Source organism: Grammomys surdaster, unplaced genomic scaffold (genome assembly GCF_004785775.1).
Source record: "Grammomys surdaster isolate TR1022 unplaced genomic scaffold, NIH_TR_1.0 133, whole genome shotgun sequence".
Lineage (NCBI taxonomy): Eukaryota > Metazoa > Chordata > Mammalia > Rodentia > Muridae > Grammomys > Grammomys surdaster.
In genome coordinates this window covers 15,139,768-15,151,793 of record NW_021604591.1, presented here as the reverse complement: position 1 = coordinate 15,151,793, position 12,026 = coordinate 15,139,768, and the positions used below count along the sequence as shown (strand labels likewise).

Here is a 12,026-nt window from a genome sequence, read left to right as displayed (position 1 = left end):
TGGATGGATGGATGGATGGATGGATGGATGGATGGATGGATGGATGGATAAATGAAATAGTTGTGGAGTAATTATGAAAATCGGCAGAAATAATCAATGTAAGAAATGTAAGAAAGACACGTCTCCCACCAAGCATGTAATGGTGTGAGAGACCTAAGGAGTGGGGCCGGGTGTGGTGTAGAGCATTCGTTATGAGTCTTGGCTTCAGATGCAGCAAGCGGCGTGGCTAGTAAAGCAGCTGTTGTGGGCAGGCAGAGTGTCCCCTTCGTGCTTCTGAGGAGTACTGTCCACCTATTTTACCCCTCCCTAGGATTAGTGAGTTTCAGTCTTGTTACCTGTTGTCTTTGTTGTTGCTGTGCTGTGCTACAGATGCCCCTGCAGTGATGGAGGAGGGCAGGGGAGTGTTCCCCTGTAGTTAGTGCTCCAGGGTAACTGTTGGATTGTTCTGTCACTGATGTGATGGTTTTCATCCTTGCCCCACTTTCTCTTCACCTCACACATCATTTCTTTCTCACCCATGCTGCAGCTGGAACTTAAGTCTCTAACTCTTCTGGTTGGTGTATTTCCTCCCGGGTTACAGAGCAGACTGGCATCTCTAGGTCACAGGAGCCATTTTCAACTTTCAGTCACACTGTGCGTGAATTATTACTGGATGCAACTTTGGGGGTTTGATGATGGTTAATGTCTGAGTCAGTTATTGACAAAACAGTTATGTATACACATCTGTCTTTCAAAGCAGATTGAGAAAAAAAATTTAGAAAAAAGTCTAATAAGTACAGAAGAAGCAAATACAGATTAGAAACCATTATTTTATTCTGTTTAGGTGAATAATAGGATCATTAATTAATACTACAATGAAAAATTAATGGGGAACTTTTAAGTGGAAAAATTGAGCTGACTCCCTAGAACTCACTGTTAGTAGCCACATTATTAAAGGTGGGGCAGACAAATAATATGCACCTTATAATATGACATAACACAGGACTCACCGAGCCTTTTATGTAGAGGTTCAGATGGTAAATACCTTAGACATCGAGGGACACGTGGTCACTGTTGCTATTATAACAATGGTTGGAATTATAGTGAGCTCTGCAGTTGGGGCTCAGAAGGGCTAATGGATATATGCAAATGATAGGATGAGTGAATGCATTATAAGACTTTTCTTAATGAAACTGATTGGGCAAGATTTCGCCTATGAAGTTCACAGACTCCTAACACAATAGGAAATATCAGTTTTGAAGCATACATTCTGGGACATGGGTGGGTTAAAAGAAAGTATTAAGGAATGTGTGAAGTCCTAGCTATGGCTCTTCTATAGGACACTGAATCCTTTCTCCAGAAAGGGAGTGATTCTCTCTAGAGAGATGGCTCAGTGTCTGTTCTTGCAAAGGACCCAAGTTCAATTCCCAGCACTCACAGCTGTCTGTAACTCCAGTTCCAGGAGTTCTGCTACCCTCTTCTAGCCTCCTTGGCCACCAGGCATACAGGGTATACACAGACATATGCTCAGGTAAAGTGCCCATACATGTAAAGTAAAATGATAAATGTATAAATTTTTAATTTAAGAAAAGGGGACTGAAAGAAGCCCCTGCTGTGATGTGAGGAATCAGAGAGAATGTATGTGTATGGAACCCCTCATTATAAAGTTAATCTTTGGGTCAGTCTGAGAAATGTGAATTCTTAAGTTTTTATGAACCATCTGGCCAATTATCAGTAGTTATTGGAAATCAATGCATAAGGGTTGCTGCACTGGTCTCATTACATTTCAGATGTTCAAAATATTTCACAGTAAGTTAAAGTTGAATATATGGGCACACAGAACGTGAAGACGACAGCCAGGACTGCACAGAGAAACCTTGTCTCTGGGGGATGTAGGAAGGAAGAAGTAAATGGAAAACAGTTCCATGCAGTCAGAGGATTTTTTTTTTTCCGATAGTGTTTGTTCATTTTAATGTTTTTTTTTCTTTCTCTTCTTCAATTGAGGTTTCTTTTTCCTGTGAAAATCAGAGTTCTTATTTCCACTTTAGTCTTTCAGACAGTTCCAATTACATGTGTACACGTGTGCCACTTAGAGTTCTATTCAGGCACAGAAGTCAAATTACTTTACTCGGCTGTTAATTCTTTGTAATCATACAGAAAGAGGCTCTAGATCTTTGGTATTGAGTTTGCTAGCCAATGTGACAGATCCTTTGTTTTAAAATTATGAACAGGGGGAAAACAAATCGAGGAAATAAATTCAAAATAGCAAGAATTTATACTTCATTAAATGACCAAAGGGAAACCCGGGTCCCATAATTAGCTTGAAATGCAGAGCAGCGGATCAGAACAAATAGCTGCTCCCAGGGACAGATGGGTGGAATATGGTTGTGCATCACCCGTCACCGCAACCTACATTTTTTTTCTATCAAGAGATTCAAAGCCGACTATCGGAGTGACTCATTCCTTTGCTTAGAGGATGAGGTAATGCTATTGTGAGGGGTGATGTCATCTCTACCTGAACTGCATGCATATAGATCACTGCTCAGGCTCTCCAGGAAAAGCACCATCTGCTTTGATATCCACAGCCTGAAAGGCTTTGCAGAGATTGGTGCAAAGGTCACCAGCCTCGAGTATGACTCATAGGCAGCCAATCAGCAAAGAGCAGCCGTTGAAAAGTAAACTTCTAAAATCAGAATCCAAACATATGACAGGGTGATTCGATGCAGAATCACAGTTCTTATAGCGTATGTTTTACACTGAAGTTACCACCGTTGAAGGTTTAACTCCTAAATATAAAGCCATTTTCAGTTCATCAGTCATCACAAACCTTCTTGGTTGTTAAAAATGTATTTTTTTTTTAAATTGGAGATAAATTTTCTGTTACTTTGGAGGTGCATAGATCGTTCTTGAATTTCAGTGCACGCGAGTCTGACAGCTGCTCTCTGCAGTTAGGACCTGCGTTCTCTACGAACCAGCTGCTACTCTAGGGGAAAAGAGTTGCTAGTAACAGGACACATGTCACAGGAAGTGCTTGCTGTTTGTGGCAGACCACTGATCCTCCCTTTGTCTTGGTGACTGTGCTCTCTACACCCTTTGAATTTACTGTAACTCGAATCCGTCATTCTGTTGTGTAGAGCCTCAAATTCCTAACAGATGATGGAAGACAGACAATAGTAAACTCTTGATTATTCTTCATTTGTATCTTGAAATGGCATATCATCTGCATATTATATCTGCATCACAACACACATTTGTTCTAGTGGCAACTTTAAATCAGATATTCTACAAATACAAAGTTAATTGTGTTAAGTATGATATGCTGTTATCAAGAAATATAAGGACGTGGGGCTGGAGAAATGGCTCAGTAATTAAGAGCACTAAATGCTCTCTACCAGAGAACCTGGGTTCAGTTCCCAGCACCCAAATAGCAGCTACAATTCCCTGTAACCCATGCATGTGATGCATAGATATAGATTCAGGCAAAACATCAATACACATAAAGTTTAAAAGAGACAGAGATACAAGGAAACAAGTAATAAATAGAAATTTTAAACTAAGTAATATCAGGCGGCATACATTCATTGTTTTTGGAAAACCTATGAAAAATTAGATACCAGCTAGACATGATGGCATGTGACTGGTACCCACACACTTTGGAAATGTGCAGAAGGGTTGCTTTAAGTTTGAGGTCAGTCTGGGCTACATAGTGAGTCCTAGGGCAACCTGGGCTACAATATAAAACCTGTCTCAAAACTACAACAGAAAGACCATGTAAAGATCCTATTTGTTACCAAAATTTCTGCCTAGAATTAACATCAATAATTCTTGTCTGATTTAAATTTTACTGTCATGGTTACAAAATTCTATTTTTTCTAATCTCAGTCTTCCCTTTTTAAATTTTTTTATTGGTACTCAATTTTTTTTAAATCAGCCTGAACTTAGGGATTCCTCTCTTTCTTTTCTTACTAGTGCTTCCTTTGTCGTGCACCACACCTCCTTACTTGTCTTTTGTCATAGTAAAATGGTAATGGCTCATCTTGTGCCTACTTCACCTTGCTTCTGGACTCAAATTTCCTTTTGGTAGAAAATTAAAATCTAGATTTTTAGTGTTGGGTTAATTAACAGTCACCGGATATAAACAAATTATAAACATTTCTGTAGTTGGTAAATATTTCTATAATTTTGAGATTCTAACAGTTTGAAAACAGAGTCTCAGCTTCAGTTGCCACAGCAGAGGGCTGAGAATGACACAGTTCAGTGGTAGAGCAGTCAGCTAACACTGTGCATTATTTCACTGTCAGTATATCAATTCACTCACCAGGGCCTGAGGCCCTAGGTTCCATTCCTATCCCAGGAAAATTAGATACAGAGCAGGCTGGAAAAATGGCTCAGTGGTTAAGAGCACTGGCTGCCCTTGTAAAGGACCTGAGTTCACTCCCATCACCTGCCTGGCAACTGACAACCATCTAACACCTGCTCCAAGGGGTCCAGTGCCCTCTTCTGGCCTCCACAGGAGCTGCATACACATAGTACACATAGACAAATACAGGCAAAATACCTAAAAATAAAAAATTAGTAAATCTTAAGAAAATAGAAGAGAGGGCTGGAGAGATGGCTCAGTGGTTAAGAGCACTAACTGCACTTCCAGAGGTCCTGAGTTCAAATCCCAGGAACCACATGGTGGCTCACAACCATCTGTAATGAGATCTGATGCCCTCTTCTGGTGTGTCTGAAGACAGCTTCAGTGTATTCATATATAATAAATAAATAAATCTTTAAAAGAAAAGAAAATAGAAGAGAGATATAAAAGCAGAGAGGCTGAGGAGAGCATTAGCTCCTTTATCTGGGCGTGTGAAACCTTTGGTTCAGTTCTTAATGTACACACCCAGTATTTTCTTAGATTTTGAAGCAGATATGTGATACCAGGTTGAAGACCAGTAGGATTTTAGTGGGCAGTTGTATAAGGTGTTCCAGGGAGAAGAAACACATTGCCAGTGAAATAACTAGTGGTACCAGGAATGGTGTTACGTGGTCATATAATCATGCCAGGTTGCTGCTGCCCACACAGGGAAAAGGGACGAACACATGACAGGAAGGTTGTTGGCGGTCACACTTACAGGACTCTGGATGTCCTCCATGGGATTTTGAGTCCTTTGGATTTGGGGTCTTTGGTAAGAAGCTAATAACGAGCCATTGAAGATTTTTCAATCTTGTCGTAACAAGCTTAACTGGCCCAGAGGAATTAATCTAAGAGATACGTCAGCTTAAACTGGGGGAACTTGCAGTTGAGATCTGTGAGGAGGTTCTGATAAGAGTTCAGGTCAGACATAATAAGGATCTGAGCTAGAAAGTGAATGGAGTTAGGACAGTGGTCTTTACCTGTCTTCCAGACCCCAAGCTTAAGGCAGAGGTCAGGAATCGTAGAGAATGTGTGTTGAATCCCAGCTTAGAGCTACTTAAAGAAAGCCTTCTGCTTCAGGAACCCAAGGCATCCAGTGAGATTCTGTGTTAAACCAGTAAGGCTGAGGTTTGTTTTAATAGTTTGTTTTGCATCCATGGTTTGTTTTGTCTTTAACTCTTTCATATTCTCTCTTCTCAAAGTTTTAAGCCTTATGGATCAAGACAGAAGTTGTGTTGTTAATTGAAGTTGATGACATTTTACTTTTAATGCTAGCAGAAGGCAAATGCCATGAAGATCTATACTGAAATTCCTAAGACATTCTTGGCCAGAGACTTTGGGTTGTGCCCTGGTTTTCTATCTTTTGCCCATGCTGCCCAGTGAGGCCACCATTGAAACTTTCCTGTTATGACATAGCTCTGACACTTCCTCAGTTCTTCACTGTTAACCAGTCTCTGTCTTCTGCTTGCTTCCTGTGCCTCTGCTGTCTCTCCTCAGCCTGTTCACTTTCTTTGTGGCGCCTCAGTTATGACCAGGACATTTCTACCCAGAGGCCTTTGCAAGCTTGTTCCCCGTATGTCACCATGATGTACTGTTTCATGTTGAGAGCTTTGCCCAGCTGTTATTAACTTTCTCAGCAGGATCTACCATGAGTTTTCCATGGACATTTCCCACTTAACCCACGTGCTCCTCTGCCCCTTTATCTTTAATTCTATTTCCCCCCCCTTATGATGCTCTCCATCACTAACATGATATATTTCATTTACTTATGATGCTTGTCTCCAGACACCAGAGTTCAAGCTCCTTAGGATACTGATTTTGTTTGTCTGCTTGCCTCTCTCGAGGCAGTCATCACGATTTTGTTTAGCTGGCCATAGTGGTGCATGCCTTTAGTCCCAGCGCTCGGGAAACAGAGGCAGGCAGATCTAGGCCAGCCTGGTCTACAGAGAGTTTCAAGATAGCCAAGGCTACCAGGAGAAACCCTGTCTTAAAAAAAAACAAATAAAAAAAAGGTTTTGTTTAAAGAAGAAAGGATGACAGCTGGAGAGATGGCTCAGTGGTTAAGAGCACTGACTGCTCTTCCAGAGATCCTGAGTTCAATTCCCAACAGCCACATGGTGTCTCTCAACCATCTGTAATGGCATCTGATGCCCTCTTCTGGTGAATCTGAAAACAGCTACAGTGTACTCAACATACATTAGATAAATAGATAAATAAATAAATAAATCTTTTTTTAAAAGGATTTTTAAAAAGAAGAAAGGATGACTGCACACACAAAACACTTGGAAGGCTTAGTTGTCAGCTGTCTAACTCACAGCAGACTTGAGAAAGTAAACAAAGAAAAGGGACAGCGGTTGAATTCACATCCCTCACCCTGTGCTCCTTCAGTCTGAGTCTGTGATGTAACTGGCCAGAGTAATGTAGGCCTAGAAAGTAATCTGTGTTACCCATTTACTAGAAAATCATGTTCCTTGGCATATTTACAGCTGTAAATACTACAGTGGCCTTATTTACTTATTATTTGTTTATTTATTTATTACCTCACGGGATGCCCAGGCTCTCTTTTGGCAACTTACTCATCAATATGAGACCTTCTTGACCTATAGCAGAGTTTGAGAAAAACCACACTGGACTGCCATGGCAGGCCAGGAGACTATAGACCCATAAGGTGATGGGTAGCTCTTTTCAATTACTTCCGGTTGACAGCCATAGTGATTTATAGGTTGTTCAAAACCCTAGATCTTAGTTACCACTCTTCAAGGTATGAGGCTTTTAAAAACCGCTTTTGTTTTAGGTATTTGGGAATAAGATGATAATTCCTTCCCTGGATGGAGACCTGTTCCAGTGGGATCGAGACCGAGAGAGCATGGAGGCCGTCCCCTTCACTGTGGAGTCCCTTCTCGAATCTTCCTATAAGTTTGGAGATGATGTTGTTCTGGTCGGAGGGAAATCTCTGACTACATACGGACTCAGTGCATATAGTGGGAAGGTGAGTGACAGTGGATTAGGGTGTGGGGAACAGTCGGATAGAAGGAACAGCATGTTTAGTCAGGGTCTCTCTGTGTAACTGGCTAGCCTGGAGTGTGTAGATCAGGCTGGCCTCAAACTCACCAAGATCCACCTACCTGTATGCTGTTGGCAATTGATCTTTTGTAATTTCCCCCGAGAACGGAATTTGTTTTAGTAAGATGATTGTGAGGTCGTGATGGGAAACTTAAGTTTACCTAAGGTGAGAGTAATCATCAGAGGACTGGAGAGATGACCAGGCTGGTGAAGGCTCGCAACCTAAAATACAGGAGTAAACAGAGTCAGGAGGAGAGAAAATTCATAAACATAATTACTGTGCTGGGTGGTTTTGTCATATGGTATTTTGAAATCTTCATAATATTCCTAAGGATGATGTATTTTATTCACATTTTTACAGGCGAAGAACCCTTCAAAGATCAGTAATAATCCTGATAATAGGAGTAATTGACCTTTGTTAGTCTGGTTTGACTATGAAATTGCCCAAGGAGAGAGCTGCTGCTCACTAAACAGATAAGGAAATGGAGACCTTAACAGATTCAGAAACTCCGTGGTCAGATTTGCCTCAGATCAGGTTGATGGCAAAGTCATTGATGACCTAGATTCTCCCCAACAAGACTCCCGGGATATAGTCCAGAATCTTAGTCCCTGGATGTATAGACATTTTCTGCATAGATTTACACTATGAAAAGGAAGACCAGGAGCAGGACTTCTTAACCTATAGGTTCCCAGTTCAGTGGTCCCACTTCCAGGTGCCGGGCCTCTCCTGCAGCCTGGGGACTGAGGATTCCATGCTATCCAGGATGGCCATTGGTGCTTTTCTTTTTTTCTTAAATAAACCAAGTTATCAGTCTCCCTTTATGTTAGTATTCTCCTCTGTAGAACAGCAGGGCCGACCAGTTGCCCGGTTCTCTGGCTGGATGTACTACTACAAGAAGTCTGGGATCCCAGCATGTTTCTGCCTTTTCTGAGGATTTTAGTTGGGATCCAACTGAGGAACCTCTTTTATTCTTAAGTCAAAAGATATTAGGGTTCAGATTTTTAAAACAGTTTACATAATGCTATATGGAAATTGTGAAGCTGATTGCTCTTTCAACTCCTCTGGAATTTTAGTAATGACATCTCTGCAAAGATACCATTGGCTATTCATTTCTTCTTTGGCATTCCCCATGGAATTCCCCAAAATAGGGCTCAAATTATATAAACCCTGAAAATCATCCACTCCCTGAAATAAATAGTGTTGGAACTTTCATGGTTCTAAATAACCCATTTTCTGGTTTAATAATCTAGTGATGCTCATGACTTAGGTATTTCCTTAATTTCACTGTACTTTTTAAAAATTGTAAGCCAGGCATGATGGTGTGTGCCTTTAATCCCCACACTAGAGGGAAGCAGGGCCAGGCATATCTCTGAGTTTGAGGCCAGCCTGATCTACAGAGGGAGTTTCAGGACAGCCAGGGTTACACAGAGAAACTCTGTCTCTAGAGAAAACAAGTTATAGAGATCTTGTGCTGGACATAGTGGCACATATTTTCATCCCAGTGCTTGGGAGACAGAGGCAGGTGGATCTCTGTGAGTTCGAGACCAGCTTTAACTACAAGAGAAAGTTCCAAGCCAGCCAGGGCTTCAGAGAAAGACAGAGTCTGTCTTCCTTGTTTCCTTGACCTATTTTATGTCTGTCTTTTCAGCTGAGGTATATCTGTTCTGCCTTGGGATGTCGCCGATGGGATAGTGATGAAATGGAAGAAGAGGAAGACATCTTGCTTTTACAACGCACACAGAAGACCGTTCGAGCTGTCGGGCCTCGAAGTGGCAGTGAGAAGTGGGTATCAGAACATCAGTGATGACATTATTTAGAAGTTCCAAAAGCTGGTAGTGGGGTTCACACCTTTAATCCCAGCAGAATCAGGTAGACCCCTGTAGGCAGATCAAAAGGGGGTGCGACTCCTTTAAACCCAAGATTTCTTGAAGACTTTCCTTTGTAGAGATTCTGGGAATTATTTGTTAACCTAAAAGCACAATGTACTTTTAAGAGAAATTAATGTCTATGTTAATCCCAAAGATATGAGGAGAAAGACCACAGACCCAAATTGTCATGGCCAAATTAGTTGCAGCACGCTTTTTTATTCATATACACAGTCTGTCTGCCCGCAGGGCTCAGGAGATCAACATTGGACATGAGCGAGACAAGGTTTGTATAGCTCTGGGGTAGAGGTTTCCCAAATGGGGAATTTGGCAAAATAGGCAGGATTATAGGAACAGGATTTAAGCATAGCAAGTTGGTCATAATGACCTCCTGAAACAAAGACATGATTGCAAGATGGTCATTACAGTTATAATGGGGTAGCCATTTTGAAACAAAGACATGATTGCCGTTTCTGGAACAGGGAGAACAAAACCATTAGTAATTAAGGTTCTAGGCGGGGCATAGCCCAATTCTTGAGAAACAGAGACTTAATCATAAATAGGAATGAACCTAGTTAGTCTTTACTATAAGATGGCTTTCAAGCCTAAAATGGAGGCAGGCCAAACAGCATCATATCCTGTGCTTCACAGTGTGGTAACCAGGAGTCCCATGGAGTGAATATATTTTTAGCTTAGTCCTTGGTCAGTGACACTTGGCATAGTAACATGACTGATAGAAGTTACTTAATGGCAGGAAACTCTTAAGACAAAGTTATGGTGTATTCTTTGAGTGTCTACTGGATGCTTTTGTAGTTTGTCGGATTAGACCTATTTTATTCTATGTATCCTTTCATGTTTGTAGTGCTGAGGATCCAACCCATCTCTTTGCTCGCGCTAGACAAGGTTCAGTCACTGAGCTACAGTTCCAGCTCCCAGCTTTAGTCATTTACTCTGCTGTCTTTAAAAGCACCAGCCATTCATTTGACCTAATACTTCTTGTTTTGTTTCATTTTCAAATAATGAGCCCCTTATGTAATTTACCACTTAAATATATGATTCAGCTGTTAAATATGCTGGTCCTCTGTCATGTCCAGACTTTTTCAGCCTGATATACTAAGCTGTGAGTCACCTGTGTAGTAAAAAAAAAAAAAAAATCACTTTAGATCCCATCTTGATCTTTTGAAACTGAACTACTTAGAGATGTTCTCATCTGATGAAATAGAATTGAGGCGTCTCTCCTGAAATTTGTTTTCAAACCCAATTAATGTATTTCTTCTGTTTTTGCTGGCCTGTGGATAGAGATTTGCATTTGCCTGCCAGTGTTTATCCTGCAAGACTGTTAGGTCTGAGAGCTCTGTGGGAGCAGAAGTGCAGTTTTAGTAGATTTGTGACTTCCCGGGTCCCAGAGAGCAAGCATGGGGTTCTAAATTTTGTGTTTCCTGAGGGGGCAGGGGAGGGAAAGAAATAGAGAGGAGAGAAAAATAGAGATAATCTCCATGTTCCTTAAGCATGTGCATTTCCTGCTTCTTAACTCCGGAAGAAACGTTGCTGCATTTTAGATAAGAACACAGACACCTAGGACAGACTGAATCACCGGCTCTATCGTGATCAGTAGAGACCTGACAATAGGGCTTGCATAGGTGATTGAAAAAGAGTTTAATAGGCATCTTGCATCTTACATTGGTTTATTGGGGGTGTGTTTTACTGCACTTGAATGTCATGTACTCAGGTAATTGAGAAATTAAGGCAGGCTGCAAGTCACCTCATTTTAATGTGATTTTGTTGTGCTTTATGAAGTACATGTTAATTTTTGAGAGAACATCTGGCCTTAGGTGTTTACAGTCCGTGCCCTCAGAATCACTGCAGAGGATCAGCCACGGTTCTCTGAGGCCCTCTTGTGGTGTGAGTCAGCATTGTGTTCCATTCCAGAAAGTTACGATGTCTTCTCATCACAAAAATGTACTATTTTCTTCTTCAGTCTAAAAACAGTGCTGTATTATTTGGTCCCTTCATTTAAACACGAGATTCTAAAACACACCTTTATAAATTTAAGGTGGAATTTCAGTGTTGGCCACTTTGAACTTCGGTATATTCCAGACATGGAAACTAGAGCTGGATTCATTGAAAGCACCTTTAAACCGGGTGGAAACAAAGAAGACTCGAAAATTATTTCAGATGTGGAAGAACAAGAAGCTACCATGCTGGACACAGTGATCAAAGTTTCTGTTGCTGATTGGAAGGTCATGGCGTTTAGTAAGAAGGGAGGACGCCTAGAATGGGAGTATCAGGTATTTGAGATCGCTGACTCAGTAGCTCTGTCCCCAGGTTTTGTTTGACCATACAAATTGCTAGAGGGAGGTAACGCTATTTTAGAATCTCAGGTATTTTTCTCTGCTTTAACACCGTGATTTATTTAAGAGACATTTTGTGGAGCTGGCAAGATGGCTCAGCTAGCAAGTATTTTTGCTGCACAAGTCTGAGGACCCGAGTTTAGATCCTAGCACCAACATGAAAAGCTAGGCCTAGTTCCAAGTCTGTTACCAGTCCAGAGAAGGCAGAGAAAGGCAGATCCATGGAGCTCACTGGCCAGTCGGCCTAGCCTAATCAGTAAATTCCTGTCATCAGTAAGAGAACAGGAATCAAAAAATAAGATGGAAGAGCTGGAGAGATGGACGGCTCAGCGGCTAAGAGGAGCTGCTGCTCTTGCAGAGAACACAGC

General features: G+C 41.3%; 1 protein-coding gene across 2 annotated transcripts in view; it reads left to right on the top strand.

Moving 5' to 3' along the window:
- The window catches only part of Eif2ak3 (eukaryotic translation initiation factor 2 alpha kinase 3), a 59,062-nt gene that overhangs the window by 23,172 nt on the left and 23,864 nt on the right, over positions 1 to 12,026 (top strand). For both annotated transcript variants that reach the window (XM_028762343.1, XM_028762344.1), the window contains 3 exons: positions 7,173 to 7,367; positions 9,091 to 9,224; positions 11,361 to 11,595. In XM_028762343.1, coding sequence (XP_028618176.1) covers positions 7,173 to 7,367; positions 9,091 to 9,224; positions 11,361 to 11,595 — 564 coding nt within the window. The remainder of the gene's footprint in view (positions 1 to 7,172; positions 7,368 to 9,090; positions 9,225 to 11,360; positions 11,596 to 12,026) is intronic.